At 44.2% G+C, this 25,992-nt stretch overlaps 1 protein-coding gene across 2 annotated transcripts in view; it reads left to right on the top strand.

Annotated features, from left to right (window-relative positions):
* CCNA1 (cyclin A1) overlaps positions 1-25,992 on the top strand; it is a 207,101-nt gene that overhangs the window by 179,174 nt on the left and 1,935 nt on the right. Inside the window, exons 1-7 of one of the 2 annotated variants that reach the window (XM_073669846.1) lie at positions 16,767-16,995; positions 18,742-18,962; positions 19,829-20,063; positions 20,143-20,270; positions 22,603-22,826; positions 25,055-25,259; positions 25,397-25,510. In XM_073669846.1, the coding sequence (XP_073525947.1) occupies positions 18,765-18,962; positions 19,829-20,063; positions 20,143-20,270; positions 22,603-22,826; positions 25,055-25,259; positions 25,397-25,510 (1,104 nt within the window). In that variant the 5' untranslated portion in view covers positions 16,767-16,995; positions 18,742-18,764. Of the gene's footprint in view, positions 1-16,766; positions 16,996-18,741; positions 18,963-19,828; positions 20,064-20,142; positions 20,271-22,602; positions 22,827-25,054; positions 25,260-25,396; positions 25,511-25,992 lie in introns of those variants that run through there. The other variant, XM_073669851.1, reaches the window with a different exon arrangement.

The raw sequence follows: 25,992 nt of genomic DNA, 5'->3' as shown, positions 1-25,992 counted from the left end.
TCGGCATCAGGGTACCGGAACCCAAGCTGGTGGGGGTAAAAACATTCCCCAGCCAGAGACCGGAGACCGTGGGCAGCGTTTGCCACGGTCACCCACCACATCCACCCCGAAGGCACACCACATGAAGGGTCAGGGAACCCAAGGCCAAGGGTGTCCCAACAGAAGGCCCGAGGGAGCTGGACCTAGGTGGATCACTGGTGGGGACGGCCAGTGAACGGGACAGAAGGAGAGCTCAGGGCCACGCTCCGGACTTGTTTGGGGGTTGGCTGGATCCAGGACCTGGTGGACGCAGCACAGCTCGGGTGGTCACTCGGAGCTGGAGTGACCAGTACAACATCTGCAGTAAGTAAACACCCTTAACTGCACAACCCGACTCTGTCTTCACTGCCGTCTGCACTGCACCACCACAACCCCCATCCTCTGCACCTGTTCCCCCTGAGGCTATACCCCACCCGTTGGGGGTTATACCATCTCAAGCTGCACCTGCACCATCAGCCTCAGCGGACCCTGCTGCAGCGGCGGCCACAGTGACCGCATCACAACGGGTGGCGTAGTCGACACAAAAGAACTCTTAATAACATCTGTAGGACTGCCACATAACACTGAGCTTGACGCCCTGGGCACGGGGCCGGGTCACAGCCGCTCGGAGACTACAACCCCCCATCTGATCCGGTGCCGGGTATTCCCCTCAAAAAGGAATATGTCCCAGGGGGCGCGTCACATGTGTTTCAAACAAATTTATTAAGACAAAAATGCTTAAAAAAAAGCAAGTGAGCTGATGTGCGGGCATCATGCGAAGATTCAGTTGTATGAAAACCTGAACAAACACTGATCGTGGGAACGTACCCTTAGGCTACTGTCAGACTATCAGTATTTGGTTAGTATTTTACATCAGTATTTGTAAGCCAAAATCAGGAGTGGGTGATAAATACAGAAGTGGTGACGTGTTTCTATTATACTTTTCCTCTGATTGTTCCTCTCCTGATTTTAGCTTACAAATACTGATGTAAAATACTGACAAAATACTGATAGTGTGATCGTAGCCTTACTGTGTCCCCGGTGATATTTCCACGCCACACTCCCCTAGACTGACAGGTTTCCCTATGTGTGACTATAGGAAGAGACCTGTCAATCTAAGGGAGCGGGGTAAGGAGCAGCCTCCCTGGATCGGCCTCTTGGACTAGTTATCCTAGATGCATTGTTCCCAGCCGGCGGTTGAATTATGTTTTCTCTAAAAGTCACAGCATTTCAGTATATACTGTACATGGCTGCCATAATGGAGCGAGACTCTGATTCATGCTGCCCGTAGTTCAGGGAGCAAGAATCAGCTGATAGGTTCCTTTTAATAGTGAAATATAAAACAGATTAATATGAGATGATTTGATTTGTGGCATTTGGGGGGGTCAGCAGCATTCTCTGGGTACAGTGTTTTTTAGGGCATTTTATCCATGGCTTCACTAAAGATTAAAACACGTACAAAATGTTACAAAATAAAAAAAAGTGAAAACACCAAAAATGCTTAGAAAAGTGCTGTGAAAATGCTTGAAATCCTGAAAAAAGTGCACTAGTAGGAGCCCTTCTACACAAGTGAACTGGGCCCTTCAAATATTTGCAGCAGCTCCCTATTCTGACTTGGACTTTGTTCACACTGCCATTGTGAATCTTGATTAGTGGGCCAATGAAATGATAAAAATCTCAACAGAACAAACTCATCAAAAAGTCAGTGTGGTCTGGTGAACATTGTCAAGTTACGTTACAAGTTACATGGTGACATGACTATGGTGGTGTCGTATTGCAACATTGCATCTAATGATTGTCAGTGAGGTTAGGCTGTTATCTGAGACCTAAAGCAACGCTGACACAACAGCTGAAAAAAGAATATAGCCCTACAGTATATTTGGTTTTACGGTTGATTGCACTTTTGCTTCAATGCAGGTCATGTGTGACTTGGAACTGCATGTGACCTGTCTGAGATTTAGCTGTATTTTTATAGCCAAATTGCAAATATAAAATAGCCACAAAAAAGGTGTACAGATAGGCCATGTTCACACGTTCAGTATTTGGTCAGTATTTTACATCAGTATTTGTAATATAAAACCAGGAGTGGGTGAAAAATGCAGAAGTGGTGCATTACTGGTGTGTATTTGTGAAATACGATACAGTAAGTGCTATATCTATTTTATACGAGTCATGTGATTTTGATATTAATCTAAGGCCGGTTTCACATGTCAGGATATTTCCGGTACTGGAAAAACCTGTACCGGAGATATCCGTGTCCATGTGCAACTGTGTGACACACGTGTGGCAACCATGTGCCGCATCAGGATCATACGTACCGGCGCCTGGGAATCAGTGTACAGTGAGCGCTGTTCCCAAGCACCGGGCGGGTGCTGAATGTTGCCCTCATCATTGTCCCCTGCCAGTGCTGCGACAATCACCAACAGGGGACCATGATGAGAGTCGTAGTCTGCATCGGTGTCTCCAACTGTAAAAATAAGAATAACATAAAAAATCCTTATACTCACCTGTCCTAAGTGTCCCCTGCTGCAATCCATGCGACCGCTCACTCCAAGGAGCCGGGGACAATGACACTGAAGACACACGTCCCGCCATGTGTCTTCAGTGCGGGACGTTTTGCGGCCCGTGCAGCGTGAAAAAAACAGACATGTCAGCGTGTTTTGTCCATGGACATAAGGTCCGTGAAAACACACTGACGTGCACAGACCCATTCATTTGAATGGGTCTACGTGTGTCAGTGTCTCTGGTACATGTGGAAACTGTCACCACTCGTACCGGAAACATGGATGTGTGAAAGAGGCCTAAATCTGTATTGCTTACATACATTTGACCAGCTGTGTACAGCTAATCGAAGGGAATCAGATTTGGTATATATATTTACTTCTATGATATCACCTATCTTTGTGTATAATCTGGATTTACCATATATCTTTCCACCTTTTGTTTCTACACTACCATTAGCCGAGGGGGAGAGGGTGGAAAATAATAGTGGCATAGTGTCTACCTATTTGAATGTAACTGCCACAATCATCAGGAGTGGCATGGAGTGAATACCACTGATTCAAGTGTGACGCCTCTTCTCGGAAGCCCTCTCTTTTACCCTGGGAGATGGGGGACTCGGAGTCGGGTCCTGTGATGGAGAGATGGGGTGCAGCCGTGGCCCGGACCCGACCCGTGGTCAGGGCCGTCACAATTAAAAGGATGGTGTGGGCTTATCCGGGTTGAGCGGCTGATTACGACTACGCCACCTGTGCACTGGTGAATGCCACCAGCGCTGCTGCAGTCCACTGAGGCCTGGTGTTAGGGCAGCCATGGTTGTTACTACTACCCACAGGCGGAGCAGGGCCTCAGGGCAGGTATAGACAGGATGGAGGGGGATAGTAGTAGAGGAGTACGGGTGCCGCGTCGTGCGGTGTAGCACAGAATAAACAGTCCGGAGGCCATAGGGGTGAACTTCCAAGACTTTACTCACATTAGAGATGGCAGAAGGAAGGCGACTCCCTGCTCCCCGCGGAGTCCTGCGGTCACCAGGGACGGGGGTCCGACTACCTCCGAGCAAGTCCAGCATTCCATCGGGACCCCACACCAGAGTGTTCCTGAACTACAGACCGTATCCTTTCCTGTCTGTGTGTGTAGATAGGCCGGGTCTCCCTCTGAACTCCTCTCAGAAAAAGGGCACGGGTGGCAGCTCTGCTCCTTCCGATACCCGGTGGGATCCTCAGGGCCTACCGGGCATTCCCGACCAAGACATGGAGTAGCAAGGTCGGGTGTCGGGGGCCGATACCCTTCTTGCAGCTGGACTCCCTCTGAATATATCAGGTGGTGAGGACAGGTGGCGTACACCGCTCCGTCTGCATCCTCCCTGGGATCCATTTGCTGTGGAGCTACACTCTCAAACTCCGGGCTTTCTTGGTCGTGGTCCTTGACCAGGTTGAGACATTCCTCGTCCGCAACCTGCCCGTCGTCCCAAGGCCGGGGTACGAGGGCTGTGTCTCCGTCCTCTGCAGGCCCACACAGGATCCACTTTCAGGGTAGGAGATCACAGTACATGACAGCCAGGCAAGTTGACTAACCAAGACCGTCGAAGAACTAAACTACAAGGACCAAGAACCAAGATGGCTTTTTATTAAATATCAATTATTAAGTGTCACTAAAATGTGAGTCCTCCACCCTCACCCACTAACTGGTTCCCCTAGCTCTTGGTTCCCCAGTCTCCCTGTAACCAGGAGGGCAGCACCTAGTGCATACTAGCCCCCTCTGGTGGAGAAATGTGGTGTTGGATGCAAAGGTTGGGTCCCGACAATCACGCTGTTCTTACCTCAGAGGAGGAACACTACAGTCCATTAGAGAAGTGCAGCATCCCTGTGGCGGTCGAACCCTCAGGGGCGCCACACAAGTATCTAGAATTTACAACTAAGATACAGACCTTCAGTATATCTGCATACCTTTTCTGTCTTCATTTCCCAGAAGCAGAACCTTACTAGGGATATAAGCATGAGCCGCCGAGGAGCGGGGGTGCCATTCTCGTTTCTTCGGGTGCCAATCTCCGCTGATGGGCAGGATAAGCAATTGGTACAGACTACGGACATATCTAGATCCTTTCTGGTTGTGAATATTCTCCTTGTCCCTTGAGTCAACAGAGATATCACATATATTATTTTTTGCACACACAGGATTTTTGTCTTGGTGAGATTTTAATCATATATAATAAAGAATTAGGTTTTAAGGGAATATGTGTTCACCTGTCTCGACTCCCTTTTATGATTGATACTTTGTGACGACGTTGGCATGGGAGGTGAGTATAAGCTTTTTTATTTTATCGGGGCCAAACATTTAGATCAAGAAGGGGTTGTCCTAGTAGTGGTGTGTGCCTCTAAATGAATCATACTCCAGCCTGCCACGTTTGTGGACCTACACCTGGTTTTGGCTTACAAATACTGATATAAAATATTGACCAAAATTCTGCCATGTGGAAGAGGCCTTAAAGGGGAAGTCTGGTCTTAAGCTACAAGTCTGCAGTCACTCTATGTGGCTGCAGACTTGTAAATCCTCGCAGTGTGTGTACTGCGAGCTGTGTGGATTCTCCGGTGCAGGCGTCATGAGCAGGCGGTCATTTGACTAAAAGTAAGAGATTTACATTCTTCTGGCCACATTACGACTAGACTGTTTCCGGCCTCGCTCAGTTCCCTTGCATTGACCGAGGCCGTGCCATCTAGTCGTCACATGACTGCATGTATGCAAATCACATGCAAGTCACGCGCCTGCCACTTCCGGAACTGGAAAATCCTTACAGCTAGCAGTGCACAGAATGTGAAGATTCACAAGTCTGCAGTCACATAGAGTGATTGCAGACTTGTAGCCTAAAGCCAGACAACTTCTTTAAACTCTATCACTTCAGTTCATCAGTTTCATTTTTTTTTTCTTAAGTAACTTTTCTCTTCTGCCTTGTGATATTTGTTGTCATTTTTGTACCAAATTCTTTAAAATAACACATGATGGCTCATGAATTTTGCACAAAATCAAAGATGTTCTTTTTTTGCCTTTTACTATTTCTTGTACCTTTTTAGATCAAAAAGTCACACGATTTCTTTAAAATTTCGCACAATATAATCTTCAACTGCAAATAAATATAAAGTTAGACAGATTTTGTTCATTTTGTTCTCCTTTAGTTACAATTGCACAAAAATTTAGCAACATTTCAAAAAGTCAGAAATCATGAACTAAACTAAAACATCTGAATAAGGAAAACCACGTCCACATTGTCTACCAAAAAGAAAAAAAATGCAGAAAAAAACAAGTAAAGCTTAGTTTAAAAAATGCGCAAATTAAATAATGAATAAGGCGCAAGCATGAAAGTTATTTTTACTCCACAAAAAGGCACAAAGACTCATGAATTGGGGCCTATGAGTCAGTGTTGTCCAAATTAACAATTGGACTGCACTCGGATGAGGAAAACGGATATGTGATTGGAGCCTGAGTGATATTGAATTATATACATCCCCTAGCAAAAATTATGGAATCACCGGGCTCGGAGGATGTTCATTCAGTTGTTTAATGTTGTTGAAAAAAAGCAGATCACAGACATGGCACAAAACTAAAGTCATTTCAAATGGCAACTTTATGGCTTTAAGAAACACTAAAAGAAATCAAGAAAAAAAATGTGGTACTCAGTAAGGGTAATTTTTTTCAGACCAAGCAGAGGGAAAAATTCATGGAATCACTCAATTCTGAGGAAAAAATTATGGAATCATGAAAAACAAACACACAAAAGAACACTCCAATACATCACTAGTATTTTATTGCACCACCTCTGGCTTTAATAACAGCCTGCAGTCTCTGAGGCATGGACTTAATGAGTGACAAACAGTACTCTTCATCAATCTGGCTCTAACTTTCTCTGATTGCTGTTGCCAGATCAGCTTTGCAGGTTGGAGCCTTGTCATGGACCATTTTCTTCAACTTCCACCAAAGATTTTCAATTGGATTTAGATCAGGACTATTTGCAGGCCATGACATTGGCCTTATGTGTCTTCTTTCAAGGAATGTTTTCACAGTTTTTGCTCTATTGCAGGATGCATTATCATCTTGATAAGAAAACTGTCCAAAATATCAATGTAAACTTGGGCATTTATTGAAGATGTAATGACAGCCATCTCCCCAGTGCCTTTACCTGACATGCAGCCCCATATCATCAATGACTGTGGAAATTTGCATGTTCTCTTCATGCAGTCATCTTTATAAATCTCATTGGAACGGCACCAAACAAAAGTTCCAGCATCATCACCTTGCCCAATGCAGATTCGCGATTCATCACTGAATATGACTTTCATCCAGTCATCCACAGTCCACGATTGCTTTTCCTTACCTCATTGTAACCTTGTTTTTTTCTGCTTAGGTGTTAATGATGGCTTTTGTTTAGCTTTTCTGTATGTAAATCCCATTTCCTTTAGGCGGTTTCTTACAGTTCGGTCACAGACATTGACTCCAGTTTCCTCCCATTCGTTCCTCATTTGTTTTGTTGTGCATTTCCTGTTTTGGAGACATATTGCTTTAAGTTTCCGGTCTTGACGCTTTGATGTCTTCCTTGGTCTACCAGTATGTTTGCCTTTAACAACCTTCCCATATTGTTTGTATTTGGTCCAAATTTTAGACACAGCTGACTGTGAACAACCAACATCTTTTGCAACATTGCGTGATGATTTACCTACTTTTAAGAGTTTTATAATCCTCTCCTTTGTTTCAATTGACATCTCTCGTGTTTTAGCCATGATTCATGTCAGTCCACTTGGTGCAACAGCTCTCCAAGGTGTGATCACTTCTTTTTAGATGCAAACTAACGAGCTCATCTGATTTGATGCAGGTGTTAGTTTTGGAAATTACAATTTACAGGGTGATTACATAATTTTTTCCTCAGAATTGAGTGATTCCATATTTTTTCTCTCTTCTTGGTCTGAAAAAAATTACCCTTACTGAGTACCACATTTTTTTATTGATTTCTTTTAGTGTTTCTTAAAGCCATAAAATTGCCATTTGAAATGACTTTAGTTTTGTGCCATGTCTTCGATCTGCTCCTTTTCAACAACATTAAACAACTGAATGAACATCCTCCGAGCCCAGTGATTCCATAATATTTGCCAGGGGTTGTAGTACTTATTACCGTATATAGTATCCTTTAGTTATTTCTATTCTTTACTAGAAAATTTTTCTGCTGTTATTTTACTTCTCCACAATACATTCTCCTGGTGGAAAGCTGAACTTCCGTCATTTATTTCTACCAGGTAATGTCAGATTTCCATTGTTCATTAAGGATCTAAACTGTTTAAACACTTATTAAACCAGTTCCTGTCTTCCCTCTCCTGCCCAGGATTTTGCCTCTGCAGCCTCTAATGACGGCTTCTCATGCCAACAGGGAGTATATCAGCCTACTAATTATAAACCAGCAAGCCTCAGCATTAACAAGCCCAAACAATGGCCACATTCTGTCACTGAGATACCATCCTGAACACACTGTCACTCTATAGTCTCCCCTCTATACCAGTGATTGCTGTATTGTGGGAAAAAAATCACTACCAGACCAATAAACCATTCAATGAGTCGTCGGGGGGACTAAAAACACCAGAGAATCCTGTGTGAAGAATCATATTAAAACTATTGTATTCTTATTATTTATATTTAGAGCACTATTGATTCCATCGGTGCTGTACATATGAAGGGGTTACATATAAGATATAAACATAAATTACAATGAACAAACTAACAATGACAGACTGGACCAGAGGAGAGAGGAACCTGCCCTCGTGGGCTTACAGTCTACAGGACAATGGGGAAGACGACAGTAGGGTGAGGGGGTTGCAGCAGCTTCGGTGGTGGTCAGGAGGCAGCGGCATCATTGCAGGTTGTAAAGTTTCTTCAAAAATATTAAGATTTAAGAGTCCTCAGTGGTTAATACCTTTTAATAGCTAACTGAAAAGAAGGTAACAAATTGCAAGCTTTCGAGACTACTCAGGTCTATTCCTCAGGCATGGAATCTATCTACTGGCTAACATGGTACAAAGATATATAAGTTTCTTGAAGAGATGGATTTTCAAGTTTCGTCTGAAAGATTCCAATACTAATAACAATCAAACATGTTGGGGCACCGAATTCTAGATGATGGAATTGGGAGAAGTCTAGGAGGCCGTTAGGTGAGGAACATATAAATGTGGAGGAGAGAAGGAGGTCTTGGGAGGACTGGGGAGTACGTGTGGGTAGGTATTGGTCGATTAGATTGGAGATGTACGGAGGAGACAGGTTATGGATGGCTTTGTAGGTCAATGTTAGCAGTTTGAACTGGATTTGTTGGGGAAATGGAAGCCAATGAAGGGATTTGTAGAGGGCAGAAGTGGATGAGCAGCGAGGAGAGAAGTGGACTAGTCGGACAGCGGAGTAAGGAAGGACTGGAGAGGTGCGAGAGTGTTAGCAGGAAGGCTACAGAGGAGGAAATTGCAGTAGTTGAGGCGGGAGATGATGAGGGCATGCACTAGCATTTTAATACTAAAATATACATATACATTAAGGGTTCAGGAATGGATGGATGAAGGATTCTGGAAATATTTTGAGTTGTAGGTGGCCGGAGGTGGCACGAGATTGGATGTGTGTATTTAAGGACAAGGCAGAGTCAAGGGTTACTCCGAGGTAGCGGACTTCCGGTACTGTGGAGAGTGTGGTGTCATTAATTGTGATAGATCTGGTGGGGGAGTTGAGTGAGCTGGAGGAAAGATGATGAGTTCAGTTTTGTTCACACTGAGCTTTAGGAACTACAAGCATATATCTAAAAGATGTAAGTACTGGCTGTCCGACAGTCTATTGCCTTCCACAAATGTAACATGCACCTAGTCACATTCGAAGAAAACTTAACAGACATAGGAAAAACCCACGAAAAATGGGCACATGTCCTTACCATGCCAACACCGCTGTTCTGATCAATAACTTTTCAGAAGCAACAAGAAGGGCGCATTTATCATGACACTTTTTAAACCACTGGTCTGAAACACATAAAGGGCTTGTTCACATGTTGCTTTTTTGCCATGTTTTTTTCCCCGCATGTTTTTTCTGCAGAAAAAAAGCATCGTTTTACAGCACCATTAGATTTTCTGAAATCTCATGCACACACTGCTTATTTTTTCCTTCCAGATTTGAACCTTCAGAGCGGTTTTTCCGCAGTGTTTTTCACCTATTTAAATAAATGCGTAAAAAAAACGCAAGTAAAAACGCATAAAAAATCCACTCAAAATCTCAAATAGTAAACGTGTTTGTATACCAGAATATTACACACACAAAAAAAAAATACTCAGCATGCTCCTGGTATGGTTTATTCACTGGTGTTTTTCCTATAAGATTTTGTATAGGATTTGAAACACATGTTTAAACGCAATGAAAAACACTTAAAATTCAAATTTTTTTTAGCAGCATTTTTACATTTTTTTTCAAAGGCATTCAGAGTATTAGGGTGCTTTCACATTGTGTTTGTGGGTACTCTCGGGACATACTTCTGAACCCCACCCCCCACAAATCGGGGCCATAGACTGTAATGGTGACGGCTGAGCGAACGGGCGCTCCGACGTGCACCATTTTAGGAAGTGTGCGCCTACAGGAGGCAGACAGGATACGGATGGTCCGTGTGCTGTGTAATTTTTATCTTGTACCCATAGACTTGCATTGGCGAGGCTTGTCCGATATGTGCGGCCACTAGCAGCATGCTGCGATTTTTTTCTTAGTCCGACCCGAGCTGAGAAACAATAGTCAGAGTGCAATCCGATTTTATTGTCGGATTGCACTCGTCCAATTTATACGCAGATTAGTATGAGCCCTCGGGTTAGGGCTACAGTGCAAAAATTTGGAGAAAAATCACAAACAACCTTGTAACTTATAACATTTGTCAAATGGTCAGATTCAGGTTTGGCGCACACTGAATGTATATATGTTATGTTCTGCTACCAAAGCTAAGGAAAGAGAGGAGATCTGTCCCTACTATAGGACTCAGCTGAATCCCTACGATGTAACAGGGAACCTGATCCTGCGATCAGACCTGCTAAAGTCCTAATCTAGTCTGTACGGAGACCTATAGATGTGGGGAGGGAATCCCTACAAGTACTAAGGACTGGGAGGAATATGGGACACCTCCTAACAGAAATAGTAGCAGACAGACGAACAAACAAAATAGATAGAACATAGAGGTCCGTAGACCAAGCAAACTAACAGAGTTAGATACAGAGCACAGGCTAGCTAGAAAGTAGATATACAATGAAGTCCAGCAAAGCCAGAAGGGCGGAGCAGGATTAAATAGGCCAACAAGGTCATGTGACCAGCAAAGGAAAAAAAACCTAACAGCAAGGTTCTAACAGTACCCCCCCTTCTAAGAGGATCCTCCGGATCCCCTAGGACCAGGCTTATCAGGAAATCTCCTGTGAAACGCTCTGATAAGTCTGGACGCGGAAACATCATCTGACCTCACCCAAGAGTTATCCTCGGGTCCGAAACCTTTCCAGGCCACAAGATACTGCAAACTACCTCTATACCGTCTAGCGTCAAGGATGCGAGAAATTTCATATTCCCCGTCCTCCACCACCGGAGGAACAGAGGCAGAGGCGTCACCATCCGACACAACAGCTTTTTTTAACAGAGAGACATGAAAGACCGGATTAATTCTCCAGGAGGTAGGAACCTCCAACCTAACAGCAGATTGGTTGACAACCTGAAGCACCTTAAAGGGCCCTACAAACTTGGGACCCAATTTCTTAGAAGGAATCCTCAACCGCAGATTCCTAGAGGACAACCAAACCATGTCACCAACAGCGAACAAAACCTCCTGTCGTTTCCTATCAAAGTAGTCTTTAGATTTTCTGTTGGCCTCCTGAAGATTACCACGCACATCCGTCCAAACTCTTTCCAAATCACTGGAAAAATTCTCCTCCTCAGGCACCTCTGCTCCCATCCTTATGCAGCCTGATGTTACTGGGCACTGTTTTTCTCGCGGTTTAATTTCTCCGTTACTTACATCCCTGGTACTAAGAATGTTAAGGCGGATGCCTTGTCTCGCAGTTTTTCTCCCATAGTCGGTGCTGAGAAAGAGGAAAACATTTTACAAGAAGGTGTTGTGATAGCTGCTTTAGACTCCGTTTTGGAAGATGAGATTCTTAAAGCTCAGGAGAATGCCCCATCTAACACTCCTCATGGGAGGTTGTTTGTGCCACTGTTAGAACCTTGCTGTTAGGTTTTTTTTCCTTTGCTGGTCACATGACCTTGTTGGCCTATTTAATCCTGCTCTGCCCTTCTGGCTTGGCTGGACTTACTGTTATGTTCTGCTACCAAAGCTAAGGAAAGAGAGGAGATCTGTCCCTACTATAGGACTCAGCTGAATCCCTACGATGTAACAGGGAACCTGATCCTGCGATCAGACCTGCTAAAGTCCTAATCTAGTCTGTACAGAGACCTATAGATGTGGGGAGGGAATCCCTACAAGTACTAAGGACTGGGAGGAATATGGGACACCTCCTAACAGAAATAGTAGCAGACAGACGAACAAACAAAATAGATAGAACATAGAGGTCCGTAGACCAAGCAAACTAACAGAGTTAGATACAGAGCACAGGCTAGCTAGAAAGTAGATATACAATGAAGTCCAGCAAAGCCAGAAGGGCGGAGCAGGATTAAATAGGCCAACAAGGTCATGTGACCAGCAAAGGAAAAAAAACCTAACAGCAAGGTTCTAACAATATATGTATCTATGTAGAAAGAGGGCCACTGCACAAATGTTTATGGTGCGGTTCTCATGAGTCATCATCCGCCCAGACTGTGGTCACCTTCGGGATCAGGTGATCTGTACACTTCTGCTAATAGAGATCTGCACTTTGTGTAGTCGCAGAGATATTTTCTTAGGAGAGGGGAACATGTTTCCACCTTGGTAATGTCAGAAACATGATATCACTTCTGTATTAAAGACAGTAATAATTTTCTATATTCATAGTCTGCACTCGGCTCTGAATGAGGGGACAATGTGCAGCAAGCGACTGTTAGCCATTGTTATCGTTCATTAACTGTTTGTAGTCCAGGTAATGTGATCCCTGCTGCAAATGGAGCATATCAAAAAGGTCTCCACTGCTCATCACACAGAGAAACCCTCTGGAAGTACAGTATAATGGCCAGTTCTGTCATGTTCCTACCTTTACTATTCAGCCAGGTTGCTATTATCATTGAGGATTAGGCTCAGCAGACATATGTGGTACTAGATGTACACAGCTTTACTGTACAGCTATATTATACATCCGCCACTGACATATATCGAGGGGGAAATCATGGAATTATTAGACATTTTTCATTCAGGAATCTACACAGGCAGAAATGTTGCAGATTTTACCTGTACAATTGTGCAGATAAATTACACAGCACTAGTCGTGTGGTTGGTTTACAGCACTAGACGTGTGGATGGTTTACAGCACTAGACGTGTGGATGGTTTACAGCACTAGACGTGTAGATGGTTTACAGCACTAGTCATGTGGATGGTATACAGCACTAGACGTGTGCATGATTTACAGCACAAGATGTGTGGATGGTTTACAGCACTAGTCGTGTGGATGGTTTACAGCACTAGACGTGTGAATGGTTTACAGCACTAGTCATGTGGATGGTTTACAGCACTAGTCATGTGGATGGTTTACAGCACTAGTCGTGTGGATGGTTTACAGCACTAGACGTGTGGATGGATTACAGCACTAGTCGTGTGGATGGCTTACAGTACTAGTCGTGTGGGTGGTTTACAGCACTAGTCATGTGGATGGTTTACAGCACTAGTCATGTGGATGGTATACAGCACTAGTCATGTGGATGGTATACAGCACTAGTCATGTGGATGGTTTACAGCACTAGTCGTGTGGATGGTTTACAGCACTAGACATGTGCATGGTTTACAGCACTAGACATGTGGATGGTTTACAGCACTAGTCGTGTGGTTGGTTTACAGCACTAGACATGTGGATGGTTTACAGCACTAGTCGTGTGGATGGTTTACAGCACTAGTCATGTGGTTGGTTTACAGCACTAGACGTGTGGATGGTTTACAGCACTAGTCATGTGGATGGTATACAGCACTAGTCGTGTGGATGGTATACAGCACTAGTCATGTGGATGGTATACAGCACTAGACGTGTGCATGATTTACAGCACAAGATGTGTGGATGGTTTACAGCACTAGTCGTGTGGATGGCTTACAGTACTAGTCGTGTGGGTGGTTTACAGCACTAGTCATGTGGATGGTTTACAGCACTAGTCATGTGGATGGTATACAGCACTAGTCATGTGGATGGTATACAGCACTAGTCATGTGGATGGTTTACAGCACTAGTCGTGTGGATGGTTTACAGCACTAGACATGTGCATGGTTTACAGCACTAGACATGTGGATGGTTTACAGCACTAGTCGTGTGGTTGGTTTACAGCACTAGACATGTGGATGGTTTACAGCACTAGTCGTGTGGATGGTTTACAGCACTAGTCATGTGGTTGGTTTACAGCACTAGACGTGTGGATGGTTTACAGCACTAGTCATGTGGATGGTATACAGCACTAGTCGTGTGGATGGTATACAGCACTAGTCATGTGGATGGTATACAGCACTAGACGTGTGCATGATTTACAGCACAAGATGTGTGGATGGTTTACAGCACTAGTCGTGTGGATGGTTTACAGCACTAGACGTGTGAATGGTTTACAGCACTAGTCATGTGGATGGTTTACAGCACTAGTCATGTGGATGGTTTACAGCACTAGTCGTGTGGATGGTTTACAGCACTAGACGTGTGGATGGATTACAGCACTAGTCGTGTGGATGGCTTACAGTACTAGTCGTGTGGGTGGTTTACAGCACTAGTCATGTGGATGGTTTACAGCACTAGTCATGTGGATGGTATACAGCACTAGTCATGTGGATGGTATACAGCACTAGTCATGTGGATGGTTTACAGCACTAGTCGTGTGGATGGTTTACAGCACTAGACATGTGCATGGTTTACAGCACTAGACATGTGGATGGTTTACAGCACTAGTCGTGTGGTTGGTTTACAGCACTAGACATGTGGATGGTTTACAGCACTAGTCGTGTGGATGGTTTACAGCACTAGTCATGTGGTTGGTTTACAGCACTAGACGTGTGGATGGTTTACAGCACTAGTCATGTGGATGGTATACAGCACTAGTCGTGTGGATGGTATACAGCACTAGTCATGTGGATGGTATACAGCACTAGTCATGTGGATGGTTTACAGCACTAGTCGTGTGGATGGTTTACAGCACTAGACATGTGCATGGTTTACAGCACTAGACATGTGGATGGTTTACAGCACTAGTCGTGTGGTTGGTTTACAGCACTAGACATGTGGATGGTTTACAGCACTAGTCGTGTGGATGGTTTACAGCACTAGTCATGTGGTTGGTTTACAGCACTAGACGTGTGGATGGTTTACAGCACTAGTCATGTGGATGGTATACAGCACTAGTCGTGTGGATGGTATACAGCACTAGTCATGTGGATGGTATACAGCACTAGTCATGTGGATGGTTTACAGCACTAGTCGTGTGGATGGTTTACAGCACTAGACATGTGCATGGTTTACAGCACTAGACATGTGGATGGTTTACAGCACTAGTCGTGTGGTTGGTTTACAGCACTAGACATGTGGATGGTTTACAGCACTAGTCGTGTGGATGGTTTACAGCACTAGTCATGTGGTTGGTTTACAGCACTAGACGTGTGGATGGTTTACAGCACTAGTCATGTGGATGGTATACAGCACTAGTCGTGTGGATGGTATACAGCACTAGTCGTGTGGATGGTTTACAGCACTAGTCATGTGGATGGTATACAGCACTAGTCGTGTGGATGGTATACAGCACTAGACGTGTGGATGGTTTACAGCACTAGACGTGTGGATGGTTTACAGCACTAGTCGTGTGGTTGGTTTACAGCACTAGTCATGTGGATGGTATACAGCACTAGACGTGTGCATGATTTACAGCACTAGACGTGTGGATGGTTTACAGCAATAGTCGTGTGGTTGGTTTACAGCACTAGTCGTGTGGGTGGTTTACAGCACTAGTCATGTGGTTGGTTTACAGCACTAGACGTGTGCATGGTTTACAGCACTAGACATGCGGATGGTTTACAGCACTAGTCGTGTGGTTGGTTTACAGCACTAGTCATGTGGTTGGTTTACAGCACTAGACGTGTGGACGGTTTATTGCACAATTTATGTGGATGGGTGCACAGTGATATTCCGGAGATCTTATGACAGAGCATCCCGACATCAGACACAGAAAGGTGACACCCGCGACATTTTCCACCCCTTCGGTTGTCTGTGGTCTCCCCTTTTTCCGGGAGGCTCCTGGATGTAGCGGAGGTGACTATTCTACCTGTCAGCTAATACCAGCAGGTGTATAGTGTGACACCGCACACGACTCATCGGGGACGATTCATCGCTGAATTTTCGCCTTTTTTATATTCTCTTTTTTTGCTGGATTTTTATCTGCAGAATTTATATATTTTGCACCTTTTTTCAGCTTTTTTCTGTCCTGTTCGCCTCTGTGGGCCGTGTTAGCCAATTCCAGGTGTTTTCACCTAATTCATCCATTGCGATTTCTTAAAAACAATTTTTTTGGCTCAAAGGTTCTCCATTAACCCCTGATATATTTTTTGTATTTATTTGTATTTTTTGCACGGATTAAGACCAACATTCCGCATGTCAAAGAATAATACCATGTTTAATGCTAAAAAGGCGCAAAAGAGCAAAAAAACCAAAACCCCACGTTTGAATTTGCCGTTTGTATTTACCATTTAATGTATGTGGGGTCAAATCTGCTAAGGCAAAAAGAAAGGCAACGTAGAAAAATGACTTAAAAAAACCGTAAATGATGAATGGTGTGAACGTTGGTTGCTTGTCATTCGACCCCATAATTGAGTTGCCTATTAGGGTTCCCGGAAAGCTGAGTGACCCCTGAAGGGAGCTGCATATATCTATATGAGAGGGCAGGTACTTATATTACAGGCAGCGGATCGATGCCTCCATGACACTGACAGCTCAGGGCTGAGCGATGACAGCGCTGTCACTGGTCACCATGGAGACGCTGCCTCCTGCTCGCTCTCAGCACGCCGCTCTAAAGTCTCTAGGACGACGGCATCACGTGATGCGGCTGGGGCGCTCGCTGATTGGTCAGCACTCGCCGGAGCGGGCAGATTGAATACACCGGTTTGAGTTTAGCAATGATCAGAGGCAGCGGGAGCTCCCCGGCCATGTACACCGCCAGCCTGCGCCCGACACCCGCTCCTCCTGCACGGGTGCAGGCAATCAGCATTTCTCATCATCTTCTAATAAATAGCGGGTGTGCGGGCTGGTGAGGCAGAGCGCTGTACGGTGAGACAGGAGGACGGAACAGCTGATTGGCCAGCGGTAAGGATCGGCTGCAGCCCGTGCTGAGTGGTGTGTAGTTATTTGTGCAGTTAACTGCTGATGTGCACCCAGGCAGACAGAGAAGCTGCTAATACAAGGCTATGCCCAGCGGTTCACTGCCGCCCCCTGGCATCATGATCATGTCCTGGCACAGGGTGGGCTTGTTGGGTTTTGATGCCCATGAGTAGCAAACTGATGCTGATCGTGTGTATATTTCTGTTTTGATGAAGGTGGGCATCTAGGGGGTACATGCCCTTGGTGCCAATAAGTCTCTGGCTGTGTATAGTAGCTGGGCACAGAGTGAGCAGCACTGCTCCAGGGCTGTGAAATTGGGGTTTCAAAACACCCAACAAACCTGTCCTATGCTAATAAGGGGTGGGCAAAAGTACACTTATTGTCCTAGTCATGTGTTGCTTTAATGCAAATACTGATTGTCTTGTCCCCCATGCTTGGGCCCTTCCGTTCTTCTCCAGTACACTTAAAAATAAAATACTTTCCCATGCTGCATGGTATCCTATAGCTGGCTGTTGTGGTGGTACAGGCAGTGCAAGATGTCACTGGTAAGCAGATGTCTGCTGCTGGCCTGATTGGCAACATGTAGGTGACACTAGTGTTGGTGGGGGCCCCCCCCCCTCCCACATAGGCCTGACCTTCAACTGTAAACCGGTAGAGGGGGTTTTGAGTGCTCCCTCTGGCATTTGTGCCAGAGACTTGTCACCACTGATCTATTAGCTTCTACCAATGTATTTTTTTTTAAGTTTATCAACTTTTAAAAATGTATGTATTTCTTACTTTTTTTTTTTTTTTTTTTTTTCCTTGGCTCCATGTGAACCCTGCTGCTGTGTGCAGTAGATCTGTCACTGCTTGGTGCCAGGATTATGTGTTTGCATGTGTCCAGACCTAAGTTCTCTAGAATCTTTCTTTATCACCATGTGAAAGTTACTAAAAAACCTCTAACTCTGAATCTTGTGCTGATCTAAATGTTGTATGACCTTCATATTACAGATCACTGTGTAGCAGGTAGGTAAATCCCTCTTGGGTTGGGGGAGGATGGTAGCAGGAATGTTGCTTGTTTAGACCTGGTAATTATGCTGCTCGGATGTCCAGTGTGCTGCTCACTGGCAGGTGCCACACACCATGGTGACAGTTGGCTTTGTAGGTTGAGGTCTTTGGTTATCGGCTGCCATTTCTGTTAATGGCTGGATATGTTACCTCAGCGAAGCAAAGTCTCATCATGACCTGACCTTGGTTGGTCTCCTAACTCTGTAGCTATAAGGTACTGTAATTTCTGTTACAGTAACTCTCCGTGAGCTCATTATTCTGAGGCTGTAACTGCACACAACTTAAAGTCTCAAGTGTGTATGGTGGCTAATGGAAAAACATCATGCTGGCTGTGTCCAGTAGCAGAACGATGGATGAGATTTGATCAAATCCACCATGTAATGCAGGGTTTCCCACACCCCAGTCCTCACACCCCCAACATGTATTGCACAGGTGGTGGAATGAAGGCATCTGAAACTGTTCAGGTTCTTGCCTGTATGAACCTGATGTGTTGGGGGCTGTGCTGATGGAGCTTGGGAAATGCTGATGTGAGTGAACTGGTGCTACGAGCTTGTTATCCACCACATGCAAATTTGTATTGTGGATTTCACCTGCTAGAACCCACAGCTGCCAATCATCAGGATTTCTTAAGCTAAACTTGAGCATGAGAGAGATATATATAATTTTTTTTTTTCTTCCCCCTAGTTGCAGTCTTGGTCTGACTGGAAATGCATCGCAATAGTTCATCCAATATCCAATTTGTTGGAAACACCAGCATGGGAGGCTTTGACTACCACAAAAACCTTTCTTTACCAAAAGTGGAGGTATTTGCTCAGACAAATCTGCTCCTGCCTCCACAGCAGATACAGAGAACAGTGCTTGGTGTCATCAGTGAAAATGATCAGCGCCAGAGGTCACTGAGCCAGGTAAGTCTATATACTGCCAGGTGTCATCCATGCCAGTGCACCAGGGGCAAACTTGATTTAAAATGTATATCTGGACTTCAAATTACAATGTGGATATTCACTTTTATGGTCTACACAAACTGATGGCAGCAAGATCTATTGTCGCCAGGAATCCACTCACATGCTGGATGTGTCATAGCCATCAGGTTCCTAACCAGGGGCTACAGGAGGCTGGTGGTTGTGACCTCCTCATGGTGGTCTTGGGCCCAATAGAGCTTCCCTGGTGCAGTTTCTCAGTGACTATCTTATCTCCAGGACTTGCTACTAGTTGTACATTGTAAATGGAAATCCCATTTTAATTGTTGATATGAGGTCCAATTTAACATCCACCAAAATGACTTTTCTAGTATTGCTGGGCTTTCTGTGGTTTCCATCTCCTAAAATATCTTGGCAATCTGCCTTTGAGGACCTGACCTGGGTCCACCACTGATCTGAGAATGTAGGGCTTGCAGTGCTGGACCAACACAAGTTTCTTCTTTCTTGCAATCAGAGATTGGACCCCTTACAAATCACTGACTGTATTTTAGCAATACGACATTACTTTGAGATTAGGGAGTTCTACACTTGGTGCATGGTCTGCTGTAAAAATGAAGGAGTACATCTGCACATGTGATCACTTCACCTTATAGGAACATGGTCCTATTATTGGGATGAATGCAGGGACCTGTGTCTACTGGACCTCTGTCCTGTGTATAATGAATACTATGAATGTTCAAACAGTCAAAACATCAAGTGAGAACACTGCATCTTATGGTTGTGGTCCTGATGTCTTATGATTAACCCTTTCTTCTCTCTACACTTAACACTTTCACTATTCACTCTTCTAGGGTACCGCAGTAGTAAAACCTGCATGTGGCAGTGAGAATGTGTTTCCTCTTCCTGGCAAAGTCTTCACTGGTGATGCATCTGCGGTGGTCCCCAAGCCGTACTTTACCATCTATGTGGATGAACCAGAGGGTAAACCAAGGAATGGCTCATTTCAAGTAGCACTTCGAAGTGTGGAACAAGCTGAGGCCAGTATGACAAAACAGAAGTTCCAACTGGTACTTGATGTCAGTGCAGGTTTGTATCTTCTCTGGGGTCCTGGTTTGTAGACTGTATGGTCCACACAAGATTAATTTTTTTTCTTGTACAAACGTAGCCTCCCCGATGATGATGGACACAACACTACAACATCAGCCTGAAGAGATGGTTTCTGAAACAGACCCAGATGTTGCTGCAGTGGCAGAATACATAGATGAGATTCATCACTACCTGCGTGAAGCTGAAGTGTGTAATGGTCCTCCAGACAAACTGGTTGAGGAAAAACTTAACACCACCATTCATGTAATGTAGGAAATCTGTCAGCACATAACGACTGATCAAACCAAGCCTAGGTGCTCAGTGCACCCTTGTGTGGCTGACCAACTCAGTGCACCTAATGCCGACCTGTTCAATCTTTCTAGCCTTGACTGCTCTGGTTTTGGTCACTTTATGCTGATGGACCCACTTTAATGTTTCTGACCTCTTCCACCTAGTTTGGTGCAATACCAACTTATATTTACAGCGTTGGGCTAATTTTCCACAACGAGTTTTTGCTGTTGTAGCATTTCCAGACCTATTGGGTTAGTTTATTTTAAACGCCTACTTCTACTCTGCAATCTCCCATTGTCATGTTTTACATAAAGCTGCTCTTGTCTCTTGGTACTTCATGATATTTGGCTTTGACCACTCTATTGATGGTTAATGGGGAGGGGGGTGAATCTGCATCCCCCTCCCCAAAGAGAAAATGACATGGTGCAGCTTTCAGATATGCACTGCAGGTCAGTTTACACTGCATAATGACAGTGTTGGGTATTGGCTTTCTATAAATCCTATTCACTTTGATGTAAGATGCTGCATTTTTGTGCTATTAAAGATGCACAGCTTCAGTCATCGTGGGGACTTTCCTTTTAATCTCTTGTCAACTTAAATGCCCCTCTACCCTGAGACTGAAGTGAACATGTAACTCTTATGTAGTAGCACCTCCATGTGCTTTCTGCACATCAGAATGCCATACTGATTAGGTGGCACTTTATCAAAGACTTGGTGCTCTCCTCTTATGCCACCATGGTGACCTTTTTTTAGGAGGACAAATGCAAACCTGAGTAAAGGAGGCAAATTGTAAGCACCAGGCAGTAACATGTGAAAGGGAACCTGTCACCAGCAAAATGCAGTCCAATCTGCAGGTGGCAGGTTATAGAGGAGTAGCTTGAAATCTAGTTCTCACTAACTTTAAATGATTTAATCCTTTGATCAAGTTGGCAGCCTGATCAGTAGTAACTCTGCACACTTAAAGAAAGCAGTCACTGATGGGACCTCCCACTTGACAGAATCCCAGAGAGCAGAGGTGTAAATGATTTAAACCCAAGTTATACTGCATTTTTGCTTATTATATCATTATGCTTGGCTACCTTGCTCTATAACACTGCCTGCAGATTGGACTGCATTCTCCTGGTGATGGCTTCCCTTAAGCCCAGAGTGAAGGGACATTTTATAAAGAATTGGCAAGTCAGGTTGACATATTAAAGTACCTAAATCCTGTCCACAACCAATAGTTCCAGTAAAGATTAGGATTGCATATACATTGTGTGTGTGTATACTACACTTTTTTTTCTGAAGGCACACACTATAATTTATGATGCTAGTTACATGTCCATGATTTATTAACAAACATTGTCTGTGAACACTGAACAGACAAGTGTATGAAAATCAAAGTACAGAGTCTTCAGGCCTGTGAAATGTGTACAGTACAGATTTGTCTAAAATGCCAGCTGAGAAACTTTGCAAATGACTTAAAGGGGTATTCCCATCTCCCAAGGTCCTATCACTACACGTAGTAGGTGTAATAACAAATGCCTACAATCAAATGTAGTAGTCTTTCGTATTCACTTTTGCCCAATGTAGGACACTACAGTAGCTTGGGTATTGGTGGTTATGACCAGTAACGGCTAACTATCACTAGTCATAACCATAGATACCTAGAGTTTCAATGCCCTACACATGGGGTAAGCAACATTGCAAATAAGAACTATACTACATTTCTAATTAAAGAAATTTGCTATTACATCTACTACATACTGTATTAAGAATACCCACTTAAGCCTTGTGATCATCACTCCAAAACCTTTAACAAGCTAGTTGCACTTAACTATTTCAGACAAAGCTGCTACAATTTCCCCTCTAGTGTAATGATTTCTATAAAACATTCAGGAGGCTTTTAAAAAATAAAAAAAAAAAACAAAAAAAAAACCTCAATCCTTGTAATACACCTGCACTGACCATAATGTTGCATTGCCAACTTCAGCTCTTGCATATGCTGTACCATGAGGACTACTGGCATTTAAGGCTTCTGAAATATGCTTAAAACAAGTGATTTTATAAAACTTGATTCAAAGTATAAATTTACTGTAGTCCGCACATAAAGGTCAATGGTGTCATCAGACTAACATTTACAGAATGACCTGCTCAGCTGTACTATGGCTAATATCTATGCATTAAAACTACTCTTAAACTAGTAAATGCATTTGTTAAATGTTACTTGAACTTAATGTATTCACAGCTTACTTTCACCCTTTAATAGATTAAACATAGGCCGAAGCCCTATTACATGAGGAAGCAGCCTGACATCACTTCCACCATGAGGACCATATTGGTGGATTGGCTTGCTGAAGTCCGAGAAGAGTACAAGCTTCGTAGTGAAACCCTGTTTCTTGCAATCAACTACCTGGACAGGTTTCTGTCTTGTATGTCTGTATTGAGGGGGAAGCTGCAGCTTGTGGGAACAGCTGCCATCCTCCTGGCCTCGTAAGTGTCCCCAACACCCGATTCAATGTAACCAATAGCTAGACTAGCTATCTGCAATCCTTAACTTGTAGTGACTGTTAGGCTGTGTGCCCACGATGCATTTTTAAGCGTTTCCGCAGCAGCAAAAAACGCTGCTTAAATGCATGGTAGAAGGCCTGCCATGTTCCCCAATGATCCGCATGTGCTGTGCACATGCTGCAGAAACTTCCGCTGCGGGTTATCACTGCGGAAAAACACAGCACTAGCAGTTATTTTGCGGAAGCATTTTCACTGCCATTGACTTGCATTGGAACTCTTGGATTCTGCATCTGTAGATGCAGAATCCAAGCATTTCAATGTGCAGATAGTACCTGGGTCTGGAGGACAGGAGACTCTCCTCCGGACCCAGGTACCATAGAACTTGTGGAAGAAAAATCAGATTTACCTTCTGATGGCCCGCGGTTGACTGAAGGACCTGCGCTGATGTCAGTCATGTGATGACAGGTCCTTCAGTGTACCACGAGCTGCTGGCAAGCCAGGACTGATCAGGGCAAGACTGCGGGGGCCACCAGAAGGTTAATTATAAATTTATTTTTTATCATGCTTTACTGTCACACTATATAAATCCATGCTGTTTGTATGGATTTATATAGTGTGACCAAGTTGTCAAGCACTTTCCAAGTGATGCTAAAATCACTTGGAAAGTGCTTGTCAACCCGCAAGGGAGATGCAGAAATGCTCAGTAAAAAATCCTGAGCATTTCTGCATCGTGGGCACACAGCCTAAGAAGTCATCTGCTCTTAATTTGGTCTTGTACATGGGAGAACTGTTGGCAAACTATCAGCAGATGGCTATCTATGATGTGCCAAGGAGAATCTAGTGAGCACATTGTAGACTGGGGAGGGGTCAGATGACAACGGCAGGGTCCAAACCGTGCTTATATTTTGTGGGGGTCCTTCAGGAGGCCCCCTGCTTCTGTGACAATACAATGACAGCCCTCTATCACTGCCTCACAGGAACATAACCTCTTACATTAACTGCTAATGCCTTGAGTCTAATGGTTAAAATGTTAATCAGAGCTAACACTAATCAGTTACAGCCAACAATCATAGGACAGGGGTGGGTTCAGATTGGTTTGCTCCATGATGAAGTTTAATGTTAAGGTGTCCTTTAACCCCTTCTATTACACATTAAACTTCAATCTGCAAGTCTTATGCACTTTTGATTTTTCACAACCCTGCAAGACATAATGTCCATGTTCTCATGCTGTAATGCATGCTGGATGCAGGCTGTATATCTATAGTGCTACTGTCTTAACTTCATGTTCATGTCTCAGCACAGCTCTGCTACTGCTTTCCTTATCTATATTTTCTCTGCCCTCCCTGAGACTGTACATTTGTTCTCTCCTATCCTGTTGCCATCAAAAGCCAGTTTAACACATCTGACTGGTTTGTACACTCAATGTGACACCACCTAAAATTGGGAGGGATCAACTTCCCACAGGGGCCATATTTGATCTGTAGCAGTTTTGCAAAAGCACTAGGGTATAAAGAACTTGTAGAAAAGTTAATGACTCTCTAGAAAGCTGCTTATCTAACGGTCACCAGGTTTTTCCATATAACCTACAGCCACCACCTTTCAGCCGTGGTATAGCATCTGGGAAGTCTCCAAGCTGCCCTGCCAAAGACCTTTATTATACTCCTATGGGTCACTGGTCTTGCTCCTTTCTTCACCACCATCCTCTTTATCTGCTTCTTGTGGATGACACGTCTTACATTATCCAGTGTCGTCCGTCCTGTTCTCCCCCCTTCTTCCGCTCCTGCGCAGGTGCACTTCTCGGCCCTACTGAGGGCAGAGCGCATGCACACTTCAGTACTTTGTGCTGCCTTAAGCAGGGCTGAGAAGTGCATTTGTGGGACACTGGATGACATAGGATGTCATCCGCACAGGAGGACTATGATGGCAGGAAGAGTAGGTCCTGGACCAAGACAGTGAGGCACACCAGACTGCCCCATAGGTGAGTAGAGGGTTTACTTTGCAAGGTGGCTTGGAGACTTGTACACAGCATTCTGGAATGCTGTAACAGGGCTGAAAGTTGGGGGGGGGGGGGGGGGGGGGTGCAGGTAATATGGGAAAGCTGGTGACTGGCTCCCTTAAGTTTTAAAATAAGCTAACTTTTTTTTTTCTGCACTCTGGAAATGCTATGCAACATCATACCTGTCCCAAATAACACCAGTCTCTCATTCTAGCAAATATGAGGAGATCTACCCTCCGGATGTGGATGAGTTTGTGTACATCACTGATGACACCTACACAAAGAATCAGCTTCTGCGCATGGAGCACCTGCTGCTCAAGGTCTTGGCCTTTGATCTGACTGTCCCAACAATTAATCAGTTCCTCCTGCAGTATATTCACAAGCAAAGTGGTGGCACAAGGGCTGAACACCTAGCAATGGTAATGTCTATAGCGTGCACTCTAATTCCTAACACTAGGTTGTTCATATAGCCAGCTTGTATCCAGAATACTTGTCTGACTCAAATCCTTGCAGTAACTTTAGTGATTCATTCAAACGTATCTTTCCTCTTTTCCAGTACATGGCAGAGCTTACACTTCTCCAGGAAGAGCCTTTCTTGAAGTATCTTCCATCAGTAACAGCAGCTGCTGCTTATGCCCTTGCCAACTATACAATAAACCAACATTTTTGGGTGAGTGGAACTAACTGTAAATGTAGTGGTGTCCAAAGGGAATTTCTGTACTCGTTGTGCCACCTGATAGTGCTTTAAGTTATAGTAATGCAGCTCGCAAAAGGGGCTTCATGGGCTGCAATAAGTCTAGCTTCTCAACCCTTTTTTTTAATCCCTTAACCACATATGTCTCTTTACTGACCTGAGATGTGAAAAATACAGCCGCTGTACACTATAGCTGGTATTCTCCTGCATCAGCTATGATTGGTGGCTGCAGACCATGGCTATTTAACCCCTTAGCTGCTACTGTCAATAGTGACAAAGGCATATACTGTAGATGGTTACTAAAACATGGTGGCTCCTTCTCTAGCCACATCAGCATCCTGAGATCACAATTGTGTGGTCATGTTTACCATGGACCAGTAATTGCCTCGAGTCTGCCGGCTATAGTGACCTGTTCACAAGTTGGTGACATTTATTTGTAAATGATATATTCCAGTGTT

This window comes from Phyllobates terribilis, unplaced genomic scaffold, assembly GCF_046119375.1.
Source record: "Phyllobates terribilis strain yellow unplaced genomic scaffold, ASM4611937v1 Scaffold_2__4_contigs__length_985480577, whole genome shotgun sequence".
Taxonomy (NCBI): Eukaryota; Metazoa; Chordata; class Amphibia; order Anura; family Dendrobatidae; genus Phyllobates; species Phyllobates terribilis.
Note: the sequence above shows the minus strand (reverse complement) of the source record. Positions and strands in the feature narration are given on the sequence as shown.